Source organism: Volvox carteri, assembly GCF_000143455.1.
Source record: "Volvox carteri f. nagariensis unplaced genomic scaffold VOLCAscaffold_9, whole genome shotgun sequence".
NCBI classification, from domain to species: Eukaryota; Viridiplantae; Chlorophyta; class Chlorophyceae; order Chlamydomonadales; family Volvocaceae; genus Volvox; species Volvox carteri.
Window position 1 is genome coordinate 2,177,561 of NW_003307552.1, and position 21,478 is coordinate 2,199,038.

At 55.4% G+C, this 21,478-nt stretch overlaps 3 protein-coding genes across 3 annotated transcripts; 2 read left to right on the forward strand and 1 right to left on the reverse strand.

Moving 5' to 3' along the window:
* Positions 1–388: 388 nt before the first annotated feature.
* VOLCADRAFT_88695 (uncharacterized protein) lies at positions 389–7,529 on the reverse strand (the record flags this gene model as incomplete). Its single annotated transcript, XM_002948353.1, has 16 exons — positions 389–847; positions 1,429–1,620; positions 1,833–1,914; positions 1,997–2,010; positions 2,524–2,670; positions 2,803–2,940; positions 3,352–3,402; positions 3,527–3,589; positions 4,259–4,285; positions 4,365–4,449; positions 4,875–4,897; positions 5,398–5,748; positions 6,042–6,162; positions 6,394–6,442; positions 6,807–6,966; positions 7,395–7,529. 16 exons carry the CDS (start codon positions 7,527–7,529, stop codon positions 389–391), a joined length of 2,097 nt encoding a protein of 698 aa, XP_002948399.1.
* Positions 7,530–9,148: 1,619 nt separating this feature from the next.
* On the forward strand, positions 9,149–16,836 carry VOLCADRAFT_103860 (uncharacterized protein; the record flags this gene model as incomplete). The annotated part of the gene is made up of 7 exons (XM_002948200.1): positions 9,149–9,192; positions 10,772–10,835; positions 11,257–11,352; positions 11,804–11,864; positions 12,769–13,038; positions 14,409–14,563; positions 15,453–16,836. 7 exons carry the CDS (start codon positions 9,149–9,151, stop codon positions 15,468–15,470), a joined length of 708 nt encoding a protein of 235 aa, XP_002948246.1. The 3' UTR covers positions 15,471–16,836.
* A 3,311-nt stretch (positions 16,837–20,147) lies between these two features.
* On the forward strand, positions 20,148–21,148 carry VOLCADRAFT_88698 (uncharacterized protein; the record flags this gene model as incomplete). Its single annotated transcript, XM_002948201.1, has 2 exons — positions 20,148–20,162; positions 20,843–21,148. 2 exons carry the CDS (start codon positions 20,148–20,150, stop codon positions 21,146–21,148), a joined length of 321 nt encoding a protein of 106 aa, XP_002948247.1.
* Positions 21,149–21,478: the final 330 nt, after the last annotated feature.

A 21,478-nucleotide genomic window follows, 5' to 3' on the forward strand; every position in this document is an offset into this window, starting at 1 on the left:
TTGCTGAGGTCCTGGTGCAATATTTGTCCTGACTTCTTCGCTATCACTTCAAAAGGCTGATTTGGGCGGGTGTTCACTCGAGGGGGGCCCTGGGCAGGGCCAGGGACCATCACCCCAACCGCAGAAGAGGCCCTCGACATACACCCCTCCTGACATCCTCAAGGAGGTCCAACAGTCCAACACAGTTTGCCTGTTTGTGTTAATGTTGCCATCACAGCAGGTAGGCGCCTGTGTGCCACGTGAGCTGATAACACAGCCCATCACAGCCTATCACAGCACAGGACAGCACGTCGCACAGGATAAGCACGCGAGTGTGATGGAATTAAAACTGCGGGCGCTACAGCCCTGCCGCCGCCTGGTGTTGTTTGTCCTCGCCTGGCCCAAAATGCTACAGCCCCGCTACCACGTAGCCCTCCGGCAGGTCCTGCAGCGCAGCCATCAGAGCTGCCTTGTGAGCAGCCCGAGTGCGGGCCAAAGGCCGAGCCGTTGCCAGCACCACTCCCAGCAGCCGCTGTGTATCTGCCGCTGCCGGCGACAGGCCCTGCACCGATGAAACCGCAGCAGCGCCAGGAAAGTCATACCGGGCCAGCGCGGCGTACCGTAGCTGCTGGAACTGCGCCTCCTCCTCTTCATCTGCACAGCGACGCCGGTGCTCGGCGATATGTAATGAATCCAGAGCAGCGGCCAGGTCGTCTGGCAGCCGCCACACGCCGGAGCCAGCTTCAGTGGTGGCGCAAAGCTTTGTGGTGCTGCCGGAGGGCCCTCCATCGCCGCTAACGGCGGCGTCGACACCGTCGCCACGCCATCCACCCGCAACCGGTGGCCGGAGCTCCGAAACTGCTTGCTCCTGATGAGGTACATAAGTGGCAGTTTGGAGTGGCCGCACATCGGCGTCAATCAAGTATTAATTAGCCGCCCTCGTCCTTTCACTATACTCCCCCCACACACACAGTCACTCACCTTATTGCGCCCGTGCAGGACCACCTCGTGCTCCCTGCTGCAGGGCCCTTCCCCCTTGCCTCCCTGCCTGCTTCTATGCCTTCTGCGCGTCCTCCCTTCCTCACACCCGCCCACCTGTCTGCACTGCAACCTCACCCGTGTACCCCAAACCGCCCAACTCCCCCCTCTCCCCGTCCCTCTCCCCGTCCCTCTCCCTGCCCTCTCCCTGCCCTCTCCCTCTACCATCTGGCCGTTCCTGGCCTATCCAACGCCAGCCACGCAGGCACCCCCACATCAACCAGGCACGGACTCCTCAGAGCTCCATTCCAAGACAGCCGCCTCACATCTCCCACTGGCACGCTCCCCATAAAAGCCACCACCCTCGCGGCCCCTCCCCCCCCCAGCTCGGGCCCGCTTGTCTCTACCTTACACCAACCATCACACGTCCCTTTCCCCCCACACGTCACGTCCCTTTCCTCTCACACGTACCGCCAGGGCCAGGAAATGCTCCATAGTGACACCCGAAGACTGCTGCTGCTGCTGGGGCTGCCGGCTGCAGCCGCCGCCTGCTGCTAACGCTCCTGCCTTGGCAGCAGCAACCACGGTGACCGCCCCGCCGGCCGGGCGAGTGAGCAGGTCTTCGGCGCGGCGCCGTGCAGCGGCAATTTCCGGCTCTGCTGCCTGGGGGCCAACAGGAGGTCCACAGCAGGCGGTTCAGGAGGAGAGTGAGCGAAAAAAAAAACAAGCCACCGCCGACTACAACGGGCAACAACATGTGGCCAAGAATGCAAAGCCAGCCAAAGGACCACCAATGGGCCGCCCAGCAATCATGGCCCTGGTGCTCGAGTGCGAGGATAGGAAGGTGCTAGCGAGAGACCAGCGTTCCAGCGGACCTGGGCAGGCACACGGAACGCCGCCCCGGTGAAAGGAAAATGGGGCGCAGAGAAAAATGGGTAGGAGGTGCTGGTGCTGGTGCTGGAGGGTAGGGTGGGGTGGGGTGGGGTGGGGTGGGGTGAGGGTGCATGAAGAGGAACGCGAGAGGGCCTGCATAGCTCACGAGATGCGGACGGCCTGGCGGATCGGTCGATGCAAGTGCAGCGGACGAGTGTCAGTTCAGAGCGGCCCGCGGCTGTTCACACAGCCCCCAACACAAAGAATCAAAGTAAAATAGCCTTAGGGACGAGAGGGGTCCCGGATACCGCCTGAGTAACCCCCCTTGGTGCGGCGCGGGGGAGCGCGGGGGTGCGTGGGGGAGGTCAGGGAGAAGCTTCTGAGACGCTGGCGGTTATTTTTGTCGCCTTAGACGAAGTCGCAATTGGACTGGTTCCCGATTGCGTTTGCTGCCTACTCAGGAATTTAGAAACCCAAACCTTAAGAGGCAGTGGGGGGGAGGAGACGAGAACCATGAGCGAGTGAGGGGCGATGCCAAGGAAAGATTGATGTGCAGGGGGGTATATGTATATGTATATGTAGATGTAGATGTATATGCAAAAAGACAAGGATACAACTGCTGGGGGGAAAAGGGGGGTTGGGGGCGAGAGAAAAAAACATCAAAGCCCCGGGGTGCTTCAAACATGCTCCCACCTGTACGGCAGCTTCTAGTTGAGCTTCCAGGTGAGCCGCCAGGCGGGTACCTGCATCGCTGCTAAAGTACGGCAGGTGCTCCAGGGACGCCAACGCGCCGCCAGATCCTGGCCCTTGCCCGCCGCCACCCGGTGGTGTGCGACCTGCCTGCAGTCGGACCGTGGACAGTGCGAGATGGCGCCCCGGTGGGCTGGCGGGCACATACGTGCATCAAGACAGAGCCTCATCCATCTGAACAGCCATTTGCCCCTTCAACGTTCCACGCCACGCCTCACTCACATGCCCTCCACCGACGCCCCCAAGGCGCCCGGTAGCTCGCCCCTGCTGGACCTTTCGCTGCTGGTGCTGGTGCTGCCGCTCCTCCTCAATAACGCTGCCCAGCCATTCGAAAAACAGAGCGCCATGCGCCGCCAACTCCTGACGGCTCGCAGCACGGCAGGGGGCACAATACGTCACGGCGGCCTTGCCAGCGATTGGCAAAGCATACATGTACGGCAATGGATGCGCGTGATGGGCTTGATCAGCCGTGGCGGTGGTGGCGGCGGCTGCTCAGCCGCAGTTGGGTGCCGTTGGGGCGACGGACAACACCCTTTGTAAGGTATAGACATACAGATATACAGATGGACAGGAACACATCGACAGGAGACAAACAGCTCTTCAGATTTAGGCGGCGGAGGAGAATGCATTAAACAGATCTAACCAGGACGGTACTCAAAATGGCGGAAGGATATGGTAGCAGATAGCTAGATGGACAGACATGCGGACAGATGGACAGACAGCCGGACAGACAGACAGACAGCCGGACGGGACCGAGGAGCCCTGTACCACCTGTTGCTCTAGGAGTGCTAGTGTCGCCGCCTCCAATGCGGCCATGTGATGCTGCAATTGAGGGAGGGGTTGGAGCCGCGGGGGGGCGGGGGGGAGGCGGGGCGGGGGGAAAGGTGAACCACGTGAACGAGTGAAGCTGCTGCCAGGGAAAGAGTGTAAAAGAAGCAGAACTGACCAGTAGGCGTTCTTGAAGGGCTTGGGGGGAACATACACAGATGGGCAAAATGCAGCAAATGAGCTGAGGGGCGACAGCGACGGTTACAGCGTCGGTTACAGCGTCGGTTACAGCGACAGTGAAGGGCCGGAGGGAGGAACAGCGGACGGGGGTATGGGTGTTTCACAGAGGGAGAAACTACTACTGAGGTTTGTGGAGATAAATACGATGAGACAAGGCATGGTGGTAATGGTGGTGATGATGGTGATGATGGTGATGATGGTGGTAATGGTGGTGATGATGGTGATGATGGTGGTAATGGTGGTGATGATGGTGATGGCGTCCTGGCATGAGAAGCGACACAAAGCTGGGCCGGCAAGGCCCAGAAGGGTGTGGGAGGTGGGCAGGTAGCGTAATGCCGACATGCACCACTAATGGACTGGATTCTACAAGGGATGGCGGGAGGTTTGCAATTGCAAGGATTGCTCTTATGGATTGCATTCGCGTCCCCAACGCAATGCCTTAGGCAGGAATCGAACCCCTCTCCGGCCGCCGAAATATTAACACCGGATAAAAATTCACCTGATCGCAACCATGTCTTCCTCCCCGGACTTGCGCCCATCCAACCTGCCACCACACGAGCAACTTCCTACCTACCTACCTACCTACCTACCTACCTATCTACCTACCTACCTACCTACCTACCTACCTACCTACCAACCTACCTACCAACCTACCTACCTAGGCACGCACCTGCATCATGCCTGGCTGTGAGCACAGCTGCAGTTCGTAGGGGGTCAGGGGGCGGGTGGAGGGCGCTGCTGCCGCCGCCTGCCGCGACCACAACGAGTGAGCCAACCTGAGGGGGAAGAGAGTTATGTAGCAAAATATGCAAAGGACGGGTCGGTGGCGGGGGGGGGGTCGGCACGGTGAGGTGAGAATGGCTGTGGCGAGATGGCTGGGGCTTAGGAGGAAGAGCGTGGCAAAACACGTGACTTGCGTAAGAGGGCAAGGATTTCGGAAAAATCACCCCCGGGCCCGGTGCCGCTTCCATCCGTCGACCTCGCGTCAGCACCAACATACTGATGTTGGTGATGTTGCTGCTGCTGCGGCGGCGGTGGTAAAGGCGGCAGCGGACAAAATGTCTGCATGACAGGTGCTGTGTTGCTAGCCTTCACAAATTCTATAACCTAATCCTAACCCGCCTCCTCGGCAAACGATATCTTTCTGGTTAGGCGCAGGTTCAGTATTGCGAAGTGCGGATATGAGACATGACCTTGCGTAGTGCCTCTCAGCCCGGGCCGCTGCCGGGGGCATATTTGGCCTCACCCCACCCCACCCCACCCCGCCCCACCCCGTCGATCCTCACCTGCTGCGGCAGTCAGTCGCGGCCTGGGGTTGGATGGGTGGGACGACATGGGGGTTGCGGAGGGAAGAGGAGATGAGACACCAGTAGCAGCAGCAGCAGCAACAACAACAGCAGCATCAACATGCAAAGAAGAGAAGGTTAACGGATTCAAGCCTGCCGTATATTTGAAACGACAGCCCTCTTCTTCCCCAACAGATTGGCAGACGGCTAAACGGAGCATCTAGTTCCCCTTCTTTCGGCACCGACATCGACATCGACATCAACACCAAGTTGCATTTAGCACTCACAGCAGCAGCGCCTTGACATGACAACACAAGCAGCCATGGACATGTTCGTTCACCCATCACGCGCTGCATCCAGGCGGCCAGCACCCTCCAACCCCTCCAGGCGGCCAGCACCCACCACCCATCCAGGCGGCCAGCACCCTCCAACCCCTCCACTCCCCCACGCCGGTGCTGCAGCTTTCTCAACACCCCCCCCTCCCCCCCCCACCTGACGTGCCACCTCAGTCTCCTCAGCCCACCTGCAGCGCCACCAGCCGACTGCGCACCCGCCCGCACAGCATCACCGCACGTTGCGCCGCCACCTCCACCTCCCGCCACAGAGCTTCACCACCACCACCACCACCAGCAGTAGCAGTAGCCGCAGCAGTGGCACCATGAGAGGAACCAAACGGGTCGGTAGCTGTGGCGCCGCCGCCGCCGCCGCCGCCACGGCCCCGCAGCCCGGCATTCGACCTGCCGCCGGCAGCAGCTGCACCCTCGTCAGCGCCTGACGCGACGAAACCACCAGCAGGCAGCTTCCGAACGTACTCCTGGGCCTCAACTGCCGCACTATCGTACGCCGCTTGTACGGCAGGGCTGACGCAGGAATCCTAGGGACAAGGAGCGGAAAGGGAGGCCCCAAGACGCTCACGCCCCCGCCAGCCTATATCGCGGGGGGTATAATACGAAAGGCGGCTGCCTGGCAGAGCCCGAGTGGGGGGCCGTCCATGCATACACATGTGTAGCACGTAATGCAAAAGCAAACAACAAGCGTTACAGTTTGTCTTGTTGGGGCCATGTAAGGGCAATGGAAAGGCTGGCTGCATGGAGAGAAGGTGCGTGATTAACAAAAAGATGAAGAAAAGTCACTAAAAGAGGTAACTCGTACGGCGTCGTGCGGTACCTGCGGGTACGGCGGCAGTAGCGCCCGCAACCCCGGCCCCGGCTCTAACTCCGCAATCCGACGCTCAAACAGGCCCCCCGCCGCCACTAGCCAGCCCAGCGCCAGCAGCAACGGCCGGGACCTGCAGGAGCGCGGCCAGGATCCGGATCCGGATCCGGTGGCGTTCCGCGGGAGATCTGGATCCAGGTTGTCCAAAGGGTCGGGATCAAGGGGCCCCCTTCCGCCAATGCTCTGGGGTGCTGGCGGCGGTGGCGAGCTCAACTCTTGAATCAGACTCTGCGGTGCGCCCCACAGCGCTAGCTGCCGCAGAACGAGGACGGCCCCTGCGACGGGAGGCGGCACGAGCACTTACAACCGTAACAAGGTCTCTGTCAACGCAGTTTTTTCGGATGAGGCCGTTGCTGCATGGGGGGGCCCAAGGGAAAGGGAGGGGGAGGGGGAGGAGGAAGGGGAGGAGGAAGAGGGGGAGGGGTAAATGTGGGCGACGTGCGGCACGGAGACGTGGTTGGCGCACGAAGGTCATTGTGGTTCTACGGGTACGGTTATTATATAGGTGCAAGACGTGATACACGAGGAGCATCAGCTGCTTTGTGCACGACGCGTGTGTGTATGTGTGTGTGTCTGTGTATGACCTACATAAGCCGGCGATTGCTGCTGCTGATGGCAGCTGCAAACCATGAGTGCCTCGCATCATTATGGGGCGGGGGCCTGGGCGGGTAGTAAGCTTTGCGGACTGCTTCCGTACGAATTGTACTGCTTCCGTACCGCACACAGTACCTTCGTACGGAAATTCTGCATCTTCCGGGAGCTCCAGAGACAACTGGTGCCATTGGCGGGAAAGAGCCGCCTGGCAGGCGGGGCCGGAGGGGCAGTCGGCCAGTACGACAAGCACGAGGTCGTGGAGGACGCGCCACAGGGGCCCGGCCTGCAGGCGGTGGAGGCGTGGGACGAGATCGCGACAAGTGCCGATGAGAGAGGTGGAGGGCGGGAAGGGGTTACTGCGTACACGCGAGCATTCACGTGTGCACCGTAGGTAAGCGAGTGCCACTTGGGTGTGTGAGTACATGCACACGGAGCTGAAGGCGGTTGCGTGAGGGGATGATAGAGCGCTGCCTTGAGGCACGAGGGAAATTGATGACAGGAAGGAAGGTGGACTGTGCACTAAGCCCTGGTTGTGCCATGGTAGGTTGGGAGTCCACGCCGCCTGCTGCTGCTGCTGCTACTGCTGAAACGCAAATCCTCTGAAGGATGCAATATTTCCGTGCTGGGTCGTGGATATCGCGTTGTTGCGCGGAAGGTTGTGCTTGTACTTGGCCATCGGGCTCCCAACGGTTTACCAACGGCTCCTCTCACCGCAAGTCCATCGAACTTTGCTTGCCTGGCAAGCTCAGGCTCCAAAGATATGATGCCGTAATGACGCAGAACCTTGCAAAGTGTTGTAAGGGCAAGCCTGGCTGTGTTGGATGGAGGCAAGGCCTGCTGAGACATCTTTCACAATTATACAAATAAATAATTTTGATAAAATTTTACTATGTTTGGTTGTGGTACTGGCATGCTTCGACTGTTCCACGATTTCCGAAAGGCTGGAACCAGGGCTTTTGACAATTCATTATACTGACAAATCTCAATGTATGGTGGAATAGTGTCCGAGCGCCAAACTGCCAATCTGTCGTAAATTTGAAGGTCACAGGGCCGCAATCTAGTATACTTTTGAAGGGGTAATGCGACAATATATATATCGATAAAAGATGGATGTTTTACTCAATTCCTGTGGTGCAGGGCTAGCCATCATTGTTTCATGTCGCTCACATCAAAGCTGGATAGCAGCTGGATAGGTATGGCAAAACGAAATTTCCTTACCCAACTCAACATTCCTCGCTTACAAAATAAATCAAGCACGAAATGTTGCTGCCAGCTCCGCAAACGTGCTGGAAACAGCATCTTTACAATTGTTTATGGGGCAGATGGGGCTTTCCACCCCCCGTGGAAGAGCAGTGACAAGCCCCTCGAAGCAAGACTGTGTGCAGCATAAGTGGCCGTTGTCCTTACCCCGTGTTAGTTGCAAGCAAGGTATGAGTTGCCAGAAGGATATCAGATCTCCTTGAGGTTCCCCAAGGTCTGGGGTTATCTCCGCCTCTCTCCGTGCTATAGTATTTGGCGGTTTGGTTGCGGCGATACCTCAGCCCGGACGATTGTTGGTGACTGCCAGCTAGCCAATTTCCACATCAGCCTTCTAAGGGTGTGTTCACATGTAGTCCAATTGAGAGTCTGATTGGGAGTCCGATTCGGGGCGGCTTTCTGAATTGTGTTCACATACGATTGCGGCCACCGCGCGAGGTGCCACCGCGCCCAGCTGAAGCTCCGCGGCTACGCCCCATCACCCAAGGCAAGCCAGCATTATCTAGGAACAGAACAGTATAAGTATCGTTTCTATGGCGAAAATTATCACCAGGCTTGTACATACATAGCTGCAGGAGTTCGTGAAAAATGCTCGGTGCGCTTTGCGTGAATTAACAATTGGAAAATGTTCCTATAGTATTGTAATGGTAATTATGAGAAACGGTTTGTTAAACAACTTTGTTTTGAGAAAGAAAACTGTGAATCACGTCGAATCATACCCGAAGAGGCCCCCCCGGACCCCAATTCCGATTCGGGTCCAATCAGGTCCAATTCAGAGTCCAATTCGCATGAATCAACCCTGATTCGCCCACATGTGAACACGTCCTAATTTACGTCTACTCAAGCAAGGCGGCTTATTATTTTCCTCATGCAGATGCTTTACACAGGGAGTGTTCCACTGAGCTACAGATTCCTGGCGACAGCCAATAAACAATCTGCGACTGCCTTCTTGGTTACCCCTGCTGTCAACCAGTGCCCCTGCTGCCAAGTCCAATAGGTTTAATGTTTGTGACAGTAACCTGACCTCCAGGGGTGTATAAACTCCAGTAAATCCGGCCTCATGCATGTCGCTATGGGGAAATCATGGATAGCTGCCAAGGCAGTTCACTATCAAGTCAAAAGTTCCTCACACACGCGGGGGGTTGTCCGGAAAAGCCGAGGGGCCATGGCCATCTTAGAGGCTGCCCGGTGGCTGCTACGGTAGCGACATGGCTGGGTATGCACTTGGCTTGACTCGGCCACTGCTGAATCGGTAAGGGAAGTTCGTTAATCAGCGACTTCGTCCCGTTTCGAGGCTTAGGAGGGCACAGTGTAGTGCGTGGGGCAGCACTTGGAAGGTGGCTCAAGAACGGATGCAGCACCGGGACGATAATGCACCGATCATGAAATTGTTTGTGGGATCGATAACATAATATTTAGATGCATAAAGTGCGGATGCACCGCAGCGCATCCGCTCGCTTACTGGTCATGTCACGCGTCACTGCTACAGTATCAACTGCTGACCGGCGCGCAAGCAGTTGATAATAGATAACTTGAGATCAGTACCAGTTGATATTACGCAGCCTGGACACATTCTTTTGTAAGCAGTTCATGTCAATAATCATTAGTACTGCTCCATCAAGTACACGTCTACGGATTTGCTAAGTTAACATGCAAGGTAAGTTATAACTATAATGCCCATCGAATGCAAAGGATTATTACAAATTGATAACCGCAAACCAAGAAGGAAGCAGATACCGCTGCCCAGAAGGGCATAAATTCGTCCGAACACAGAATCGTGGATGCACGCGCCTGCCCTTCCCCTATTCTCAGGCACAGTACGGCTACTGTATGGCTATCCGCGGCTAGTTCTTTCTCCCATTCCGGCGGTACGCTGATTAGGCGCCCACCTACTGTACCCTGCAGCAAATTGAAGCGCAACTGAACCCGGCCTTTGCTTCAATCATACAATCTATTAGCTTCTGCGATTAGCAATGAATATAAATTACATAAATCCTGGAATGAAAGTGCGGTTCGTCGCAAGTGTGCAACCTTCGACCTGCCTTCATAACATAAAACACAATACCTTCGCGGCCGTTATTCTGCTTCCTATTCACCTCGGAAGTACAAGTCATGGAGCACTTCTTAGTAGCACCATCGGCTGTAGCGAAGCATGGATCAGCCTAAGAAATCTAACTTTTCCGTGATAAACGTTGGGCCCCGGTGTCAGCTTGACTACGCTTCACATGGGGCGCGCGTGGCGCGTGACCTTCCCCTTAGCTTGTCAATCGACGGCTGGCCGTACTGGCCGTACGTAGCAAATCAACTGAAGGGCGGATGGGCCGCGGCATATGAATGCAAAGGGTGCCTGCCGCGTCTGCTACGGCACCTGAAGCTGCTGTCCTATCCGCATCAAACTCTCAATGAATTGCTGCGGGGTGTTGAACAATAAAACATCTACTCCCTGAGGAGCGTTTCAACGGGAGATTACTTCCGATAGCTGGTGCTGGAAAAGACTGTCCAGTATCGGCCAGAACCGACCAGCTACCTTGAAAGCCACAGCCAACTGAGCTGCTCAAGAAAGGTACGTACGTTAGTAGGTGCTAATCTTCGTTGGCAATTTTTTTTGCTCTGCATCGTCAATGCGCGGCAATCGGACGCGGTGTGAAGCTGGACTAATGGCGTGCGACTTGGTAGCAATAGATGGCTCCATCGCGATATAAAATTAGCTGCGTTATGTGCGGCTTTTTGGTTGAAGCTGAGCGGGATTATGGCAAAAGCGAATGAGACCATTTTGCGGCATGTTGGTTGGACGAAGTAACCTCGGTCATTGTGCTACTTCTTACGCTCAGTCATACCTACCCAAATAGTTCCATTAGCTGCGACGCTGTTACCTCAGTGGTCATCGCCAGTGCGGTACGACACCAGCCACGGGCACCGGGGCTGAGCGACGCAGTCACCAGCCACTTGAGTGTGTGCGGTGGGGCCGACTGCCCACTGGGGCCCCGTCTCGGCTTTGGCCTTTAAGCACCCGGCGGCATCCGACCGAACCTCGGACAGGAATTGCAGCAGCAGTGACCTCACCTCACCTCACCTCACTTCACCTCACCATGGCATTCGGTCGACAACCCTTGCCCGTTTTGAACATGTCTGATTTAGGAGCGGCATCGCTCTGCCGCACAAGCCTTAACCTCCCCCCGCTCCGGTGCCCGTGCATGAGCCCTAGCCTAGCTAGGAGCCACGTGACGTGCGACCATTACATCACCAGTATAGCTACCCAGCGCGCGACTTGGGGTTTTACTCTTGTCTCCTTCCTGAACTCGCGGCGACCGTACAGAACACTGGTGCTTCCGTACGGTTTCATGAAGCGGAGAACTTAGGAAGGCCAGCATCCCCCTATCTCCTATCGCACAAGGGCACAACGGCTCCGCCGGTAGAGAGCCTTTTTTCATGTTATTGAACAATGCCGCCCGCCCGCTTCATCACTCCGCCCGCTTCCTTTCCTATTTGCGGTGCAGGTTGCTTAGTTGGGGACTCTGTGGACCTGCTGTTACGGTTCCTCCATCCATCGATACCAATTTGGCAACAGGGCGTGCTCACACACAGGCCAGACAGCAGCATCGTCGATTGGCAGAACCGCTTTTGGTGCTGTTGTCGCCGCATCCGACAAAATAAGCAGGAGTACGAGCAGAAAAAGTTCAACCTCTTAGCCGGCTAACAGACGGATTTTTCAGAACTTACCAACCTTTTGACGATGGGAATTTCGGGACGTTTACCTTCTGCGGACCGGCAGCGATGGGCGCGCAGGATGATAAGGCAGGAGTTGTGGGCGGTAGCGGCAATCCTGCTGCTGCAAGGGTGTGCCCTTTTCGTCCGCGCCGCAGCTGTCACTACGTCTGCAGCCAGCAGCGGTAGTCGCCAACTGCTGCAAATCAGTGGAAGTAGGTGTGCATGGGATCTAGCATTTGTTTGGCAGAAGGGCAAATTGCTTACATCGAAAGACATAGCGCACATGAATGTGTTTGTTCCGTTAAGGGCGGATGACGAAAAAGGCCTAATAAAAATCGACTGGAAGAGGGAGGTCTGGAGGGACGTAGAGAAAGAAGCTCTGCATTGGCGCTACGTGGACAGCTATGTGTGTGACATAGTATGTTGAGGCAGCCTCATTACACTGACAGCATAGCGACGGCCGAAATGCGCAGCCACCAACCGCGGATCAGCCCCTCGTGTAGTCTACCCTCCGCATGCTGCTTCTCGACTTGCGCTTCATTAAACAGTCCATGAAGGCCCTGCACCATTGCTGCTTGCCATGGGGGAGAGCGCTCCGATCGGGATGCAACAGCCCATGTTGATCTGGCGGGGAGCAGGGGCGACTTTCCGTGTATGTCTTGGGAAGGAAGGTGGAATGCCTGCACGCGGAGGATGGAATGCCGGGACAAGGAAACTAAAATCAATTTAATATTGATACATATCAAGCGCATGATGGGCATGAGCGTGTGAAGGGGCTTCCCATTGGGGCCTGACAGCCAGCAACCTGCACTCTAGGTAACCGGGCAGGTCTGTCTACCTAGCTCCACTACCCGCCCGCCTGGCCAACTCCTTGTGGTCCTATGCGGAGAGCTGTCTTTTTTTATTCACCTACCTGCCCACCTACCCACCTATACATCTATCCTCTAACTGTCCATCTACCCCCCGTCTACCCATCCACCCACATGCCTGCCTAGTTTCCTGCCTACTCACCTACTTAACTGTCCGCTGGCACCCTTTCCCGTCCCTACAACCTTACCGCCTACTTACCTTACTGACCCATCTGTGCCGTGCACTTGCGTCCTCGCACCCGACAATGCAGATTGCATGTACGGCATTCCGGGCTACGACACCCTTACGAACTTTGACCATAATGGCGACGATCTGATCCAGATCCAAGATCCGTTCGAGGCCATTGCGAGCTGCAATGCGGATCCTGCATGCAAGGGCTTTAACAGCGAGGGCTGGCTAAAGACATTTGTGATCCCCGCCAAGTTCAAGGCAGACGTCTGCCTCTACGTCAAGATCTTGCCACCGCCATCACCGCGGCCACCTCCACGCGCTTCATCACCGCCGCCACTGCCGCCAACAGGTGGGTGGGATGTATGTGTGAACCCATGCGAGGCGAGGCAGGGATGTGCAGTGATGTGTGTGTGCGTGTGCGTTTATGGCGATATGTTAAGAAGCGAATTAATTAGGCATGCAAGTCAGTGTTGGCTTGGAGTGTTTGGGTGGGGCTAGGTCGGTGGATGCTGCTATTGCTGCTGCTGCTATTGCTGCTGCTGCTACTGCTATTGCTGCTGCTGCTATTGCTGCTACTGCTATTGCTGATGCTGCCGTTACTGGTGCTGCTGCTATTGCTGATGCTGCCGTTACTGGTGCTGTTGCTGCTACTGGTGTTGTTGTTGCTGCTGCTGCTGCTAATGCTTGCTACTCTTGCTACTGCTACTGCTACTGCTGTAACTGCTGCAACTGCTAATGCTTGCGACTCTTGCTACTGTGCTGCTAATGCTTGCTATTCTTTGCTGTTGCTGTTGCCGTTATTCATGCTATTGCTGCTGCTTCTGCTGCTGCCGTTATTCACGCTACTGCTGTTGCTACTGCTACTAGTACTACTGCTGCTGACACCACTGCTGTTGATACCACTGCTGCTACTGCTGATGCCACTGCTGATGCTGATACCGCTGTCGCCGCCGCTTTTGTCGTTTGTGGCACATGTGGACGCGCGTGCGTCCGATCCGGACAACAGGCACTGTATGCCCGGCTGTGAGTGGATTCACTGTACGGTCTGATGTGGACCAACCCAACAATAACATCACCTTACACGGCAACGTAACGCTCGCTGCCAGCGCCTGTACGGCAAACCCGCTCTGCAATGGCTTCAATAGCGCTGGCTGGACTAAATCCGCCGTCAACGCCACCGTTTCGGCACCCGGCGTGTGTCTGTATGCTAAGAGGCCGCCACCACCATCTCCGCCGAAGCCATCTCCGCCGGTCCCTCCCCCCGCCACGGGTAGGTGGTAGGTTAGCGCGTTCTGGGCAAACAGCAGCGGCACCATAAACCCTATTGGGGCCCGAACCGGATTACTTCACGAAATCTTCAACCCTCCATCGCCACCGTCCGTCTTGGCAAATAGCGATCCTGAAACGCTCTCTCTCCCCCTCTCTCTCTCTCTCTCTCTCTCTCTCTCCCTCTCTCGCGCGCGTGAGCTTGGCCTTTTAGCCTTCCATCGCTGTACCAGTGACTAACCTAGGGGCGTTTGGCGGGTATACCTGGCGTTTGGCGGGCTGTGTGGCGGTGTGTATGCGTTCCCTGTGTGTATGCACTCACATCGTGTGGTCGCACCAGACCCGGATGAGTTGAGGCCCTCACTGTCCCCACAGCTGAGCCTCCGACAGCCTAACCCAAACCCTGTATCTCATAATTCACCTCCCTTATTCACCACTCCGGGGTGCCTGCAGTGTGTCAGAACTTCGCTGGCTTCACTGTCAAAGCCGATGTGGATCACTCTGCAGACGACCTTCGCTTTTTCAGCAACCTGAACGACGCGGTGGCCTTTTGCCGTAACAACAGCCTGTGCAAGGGATTCAACTCCGACGGCTACACAAAGACTCTGGTAGTGCCGACAGCCAGGCGTCCTGGCTTCTGCCTCTGGACAAAGCTCCCTTCTCCCCCATCGCCACCATCGCCGCCACCGCGGCCGCCGTCGCCACCTCCACGGCCGCCGTCACCGCGGCCCCCGTCACCTCCACGGCCGCCACCGCGACCGTCGCCGCCTCCGCCTTCTCCGCTGCCGCCGTCACCGCCGTCCCCTCCGCCACCACCGCCCTCACCGTCACCGCCGCCGCCATCGCCACCGCCGCCGCCACCGCCACCGCTGACGCCTCCGTCATCGCCTCCGCCGTCTCTACCACCGCCGTCTATACCCCCGCCGATGACGCCGGTGACTGAAAATCCCACCGGTACGGAGTTGGGTTCTTCCCTAAATCGCTACTCTGTGTATCACGTACATGCACACTACACACCTACACATGTACGCACGCACATACATACACAAGGATTCATAGCCATTTATTTCTTGCTCTGATGCCGCTGTCGGCTGTCCTCCCGCGTTGTGTGCCTAAACCCTAAAGTACATCCACCGTGTTCCATGTTCACGGGTTGATCGGGGCAGTGCGCGCCCTCCGATGCGCCCTCAGTCTTAATCGCCTTCCTGCAAACATTGAACGCAGAGCACCAAGCGCGATCCTAAGACCTTCATTTGTCCGATTCTGGCATCGACTGTCGTTTTATATTTTGTGCAGGTTGTGTGGCAATTCCGGGATTCAGCGTGATCTCAGGCGTCGACCTCGCCGTACCTGCCAGCCAGTTCAAGAACATTCTGCTCGGGCAGTACAGCCTTCTAGCCGACGCGGCGACTGCCTGCACCGCCAACGCACGTTGCATGGGTTTCAATGGCGACGGCTTGACGCTGACGGCCGTCAGCCCCATGATCCCCCTCGCAGGCTCCTGCCTGTACATAAAAACCCTGCAGTCTGGGTAGATGATGTGCACTCTCTACCCGTACTACCCGCCCAGCGGCCCAGCCAGACAGCCGTACCCCACAGCAGTAGCACACGTACCGGTATCGGTAGTATTCAAACAACAACACTAAATCTCGTTAATCTGATTTATGATTGAACTATTGGTTACATGGATTTATGACTGATTGCTGCATGCCTCTACTGAATTAGCTACTCGATTAGCTTGTTTGCTAGTCCATTCGTCAGTTGCCATTATTCAAGGGTTGGCACCATTCTGGCGGTACAACTGTTCATAAGGTGGTTGGTTGGTCGGTTAGTCGGTTGGTTGGTTGCTGGATGCAGCAAACAAGCTCTCATCAGACGGCACCGGGGAGCGAGAGCGTCTGCTGGCTTGATGAGTAGCAAGTCCTTTTTACATACGTACCGCCCCTTCCACGAGGCATTGGGTACGGCAATGCTGGCAAAGGGGTGCTCGGCAACTAACCGCTCTCCGTCGTGAAGCCAGCTAGCCACTAGCTAGCGGGAGCATATGCTTTGCTACGTCTCCCAGTAGATTTGTAGCGCAGGTAACACTGCCATGATGATGTATGTGCGAGTAGTGCGATAAAGGTGGGCAAAATAAAGCCACCAGCGTGTGCTTGCGTATCCGTGTGTGTGTGTGTGCGCGTATGTATGCATGTGTGTGTATGTTATGGTAGGTCTCTCTCTGCGTGTGCGATATTGCGCGCTGCCCCAGCAGCTTTCTGCACACAAGCTGTCAGCTATCTCCGAGGTGAAGTCATCTGGGGTAGGTGTTGCCATGTACGGCAGCGCGCCATAAGTTGTACAGCTTATTTAGGTAGTTTGATTAATATGCAAAGGCTTATCCGCCTACTACGCAGTATGTGCGCGCTCGAAAGCCCTTCATCAATTTGCGCCGTGCGCATCATCATGTGCGTGACTGGCTTGTAAGGACTACGGCAGCAGGGACGGCCGGCAAGGGCCTTTGGGTTGTGCACGCAACCTCCTTGGCATGAATGGCGCAATCTAGATGAGCAACGTACTCAATCGTATCCTTCACCGGATGGAGCGGGTGTCGCTGCTGAGCCTGATGCCGGTCGTCTCAATCACCTATTTATAGCTGTATAATGCGAGACAACGTATTTAGTATTAAAAGCCCAAGTGCCTCTGCTAGACTCTTTTGATTTTATGAAGCGCGCCTGAGTCGATTACCATTGTTGGGGCCTAGCATCTACTGTGCTTGCTTAACCGTAGTGAGGTATTGTCGGAAGATTTTCAAAAAGCCCTTGGACCGCGCGGCAGGCATCAGGGCCGCATGTAAGGTGACACACATATACACGCAACCAACCATTTAAGACGCACTTTTACGCCACACAATTTTGCGCCAAGATGGTTATTAAGTAAGAGTGTTTGAGCAAAGGAAGCAAGTCGAAATCTGAATCAGCAGGCAAGGCGAAAAAAATATGACTAACTTATCAGTTTAATACGTACCTGTACACACATAAATACAACAAAAAAAGGCATCGCTCCAGACCACGTATACGTGTTGCAACCTGGATCGATGCCCAGCAGATCAAATAGCGCATCTATCCTTCAGAAGCCTCAATTTAGCTTATTAATGGAGCGAATCTCTGTTCAGTTGCTGGTATGGTGCGAAAGTCCTAATCAGGCGACCTAAGCAGGTTCAGCCTCGCGAACCCGCTGACACGGGTTCAGCAAACGGGTTCAGCAAGCGGTAACCGTACCGGTGCCGATTTCCGGTAACCGATTTCTGGGTTTATATGCGCGGGGCACACACCGCGCCAAATGCCTAGCTCACAGCAACATTGAAGGGATATCGCACGGCGGTGACGGGCACGGCAACCGGTATCGATTCACCACAAAGATGCAGAACGTATTGCACTTATTGAGGCAGACATTTGCGAGAGCTCCGCTGAGTGCGAAAACACCATTAGTTCACATTTACGGATATTAGGCCGTATTAGGCCTGAGTCCGAAGATCGAGCTACACTCACAAACAATGTCTGTTTTCAACAAGGACTGCATACAACGGCTAGAGGGGGCAACTAGTCTAAGGCCGTCCGCGTGCAGAGGCATTGTAACAGGGGCGCCACTTACCTTACGAGAGGCGCCCTAAGGCGAACCATCGGTGGTTCGCCTTACCTCGCCGAGAGGGATATCCCTCTCGGCAACCATGTCAGCCAAAATTTCAATGAAAAGCCTGAACATCTCCGTACTCAGGAGGCAACCACGTAACAAGGATAAAAACAAAATATATGAGCTGCCTGATTAGGCCGGGGTCCAGGATATTAGCTGGCACCGGGCCAGCTGGCACCGGGCCAGCTGGCGCGCTGGCTCTACTCTTTGTAAGTCTTGGAGCCCTCTGAAACCACCACGCACATACCGGGCACACTGAGCACTGTTTGGTCATCCATGGCCGTCTTAGGGCACGGAGCACGGGGTAAAACAGACCCACCCCGGCTCGGTTTACGCATGCATTTATGGCTGGATCCGCCGTGGGGTTGTGGGGCTGTGGCTGTGGCTGCGGCTGTGGCTGTGGCTGTGGCTGTATGTGAGTCCTCCAGATCCAGACTGGTACTTATAGGCGATCTGGCAGCCCTTGAGCCCTCGGCTCGTATTGGGCGGTTTGCAGGTACGGGGAACGCACCCCACGACCATGTAGCACACACACATACACACAAATACAGAGAGAGAGAGAGAGAGAGAGAGAGAGAGAGAGAGAGAGAGAGAGAGACCCAGACTAAAGGAATGTGGAGAGGGCCGAAATACTGCATGCATTCAGTCCGTCAAGTATACTGAAGGGTGGGTGTCATGCAGCCTTTTCCAAGCTGAAATTGATCTTAGCAGCGGTATATAACCAAGTAAGGGTGCGCACGTGTTTTTTTTAGCAAACACAAACCAGTTAACCCCTACTCAAGCACTGATCGAATAGAGTTCTTCACCATCGTTCGTTTTGCATCACGTTGAAAGATAACACTACAAGACTTTCCAGATTGCAAAAGCAATGATGCACAGCAGCAATCAAACCAGAACCGCCAAACGCAACCTCTGCGGTTGGTTGCAGCCCCTGCTGTTGATGCTGCATGCTAGTTAGCGGTTCATTATGTACCGGCCCCTGCTGCTGACGGCCTTCCACTTCTCCAGTGCCACCTCAAAGGGGAACGTGTGCTGGTCGTAAAGGTCTTGCGTGAACATGAACATGCGCACGCGCAGTGCCAGGTGCTTGTCCAGCTGTCCGCTTGCGGACGTGCAGCAGCCTGAACATGTCCTTAGCGACCTTGTAGTCGGTCATGGTGCGGCCCACACCAGCTGCCAGAAGAGGAAGCGGAGCTGCTGCAGGCGGGCCTGCTCCACCTCGGAGTTACCGGGCCGGGCGTGAAGAGCTGCGCCAGGCTCTGCATCTTTAGCTTCTGCAGTGCCAGTTCACCCTCCCGAAGCTGAGCTGCATTGACAGCCTTCATGTGCCCGGCGGAGGTATCGTGTGATGCAAGGGTCTCCCTCCGGCACTCAATGACGTACTCGCGCCCTTTGTGCAGGGAGCATGGGCCGCAGCGCACCATGTCGTGCACCTCCCCCTTACTCACATCCGCCGTAATGCACTGCGCCCATGTAAACATAGCTCCAAAGTACAGCTGCCACTTGAGGGGATGCTTGTCCTTCTTCTCCAGCCATGCGCCGTCGCTCTGCCCCTTCACGACCCGCTGTGTCTGCGGTCGGGGCGGCTTTGTGCCGTGGAGTGTGGGGTTAGGTGTCTTAGCTGCAGCGCCGGGGTTGCTGCTGCCATTGACCTCGACGCCCGTGTTTCCTGGCCCATTGCGATTGTCTTCATATGAAGAACGTTGACGTTTGGCCCGCTCGCTGTTGACAACCGGAGTGGCGTCATTGTCGTCGGCTGGCTGCAGCATTGCGTCCACATTGCCTACGACCTCTTCGTTAACGTCGCTAATGGCTTCAGTGAAGTTTAATATCTGCTTTAATGGCCTGCCATGCTTTGGGAGCTTCGGGTCCGAATATTTTGCAGCGTTTGGTCCGGTCAGAAACAGTCCGATTCCTCGTTGACTTTCGGGCGTGACCTTCCTAACAGTTTCCATGGCATTAAAGTACTATGATATGGTTAACATATATGTCTCCTGTAAGATCCTAGCGGCTTTGGCATGGACAGTCCATTTTTGGCTGGAGGAATGAACTTGTACGGTTGGAACATTATATGTGTGAAACAGGGGGGTGTATCTTCGCCCGTGGCAGCTACCCTGCGAAACCCTGCCTTCCGCGGTATTTCGGGCACCCTCATCCAGTCACCCTAGTCAACTACTCAGTGGATCGCTCAGGTTCCGCACCCACCACCAGCGTCCAACGGAATCTGCCGGGTCGACAGCGGCCCAACTCTATTCCTGGTGAGCTCGCAGGTTAACTTTATCCCAGGTCACCACCGTCCATCAACTAGGGGCGCAATACCTTCCACCATCGGAAGGATTTTAGACCCTAACGGGTATCGATCCCGGGATCTCCCGGGGGCAATGGCCGCGCGTTACCAGTAGTGCCAAACCCTAGTATATGTATCCTTAATTTTCAGGACCGCGAACAATTTCTTATTCCGAATTCGGAGTATATTCCGCAAAAAAAACGCTGTATGTATGTGCCAGCTAGCCTGGCAATATGCCAGCCAGCCTGGTACGCCCATGTGGCACATGGCGTATGTGTGTATGTGTGTGTATGTGTGTGTATGTGTGTGTATGTGTGTGTATGTGTGTGTATGTGTGTGTATGTGTGTGTATGTGTGTGTATGTGTGTGTATGTGTGTGTATGTGTGTGTATGTGTGTGTATGTGTGTGTATGTGTGTGTATGTGTGTGTGTATCTGTGTGTGTATGTGTGTGTATGTGTGTGTATCTGTGTGTGTATCTGTGTGTGTATCTGTGTGTGTATCTGTGTGTGTATCTGTGTGTGTATCTGTGTGTGTATCTGTGTGTGTATCTGTGTGTGTATCTGTGTGTGTATCTGTGTGTGTATGTGTGTGTGTGTGTATGTGTGAGATGTATGTGTGTATGTGTGTGTGTGTGTGTGTGAGAGAGAGAGAGAGAGAGAGAGTGAGTTACGTAAGTACCCTCTTACCTCGCACTTCAGACAAAGCAAGTGATGAAGGATACTAACGACCCAAGGGAACGATAAGCGTTGCGGTGGGACCACATACTTTCCAGCATCTTCGCCAGACGTTCAGGTTCCCACTTTATAACGTCCTTCATATGCTCAAAGCGTGTGAAATCCATATCAGGTCTGATTTCGCTGTACACCGGACAGTCCAGCAAGACGTGCTCTGACCGATCGGATGTGTGCTCCAGATTTTGCCTTCAGGCCTTCAGGATGCTCGCGGTAGGCACACGCGCCCACCAGTTAACATTCCGCTCCTGCAACGGGAGCCACGTCATCTATGTATGCGTGGGTTGCGGAAGCGCATCGGACACGGAGCACATGCAGGGGTGGTGCGACAGCATCTCCTCCTTGGCAAGAACCCTCCAAACAACGGCATGCGAGCAGGTAAAATATGACCGCGCATTAATGCAGGGTAATTTACTTTTCGATGCAGAATATGGCGAGCAGGAGAAGGGTTTCTCCAGGTTTAACTCCGTTTTTTACGAGCTCGTGCTGGAAGCGCCGTAGCATCAGTGTCCGCTGCTTCGGCGGGCTTGTTCTGCTCAGGTTTAACTGGCTTGACGCACATTGGACGAATAAATGGCATATAAGAGTTCAGTACCTAGGTTGTTTTGTGTATCCACGAGCGCCGCGCGAAGGAATGATGAGTACTCGTAACCACTCGTCGCCCATCACACGACACATGCGCACCACCACCACCACACCATCAATACAATCACCAAATTCAAAGTCGCAAATTAGGCTCACAGAGCTGTCGTGGCTCGGCAGCGACGTATGTGCTGCATGTCTGACTTGTTACGCAGCGTGGCACACGTCTCATGCAATTAGTTGCGTTTG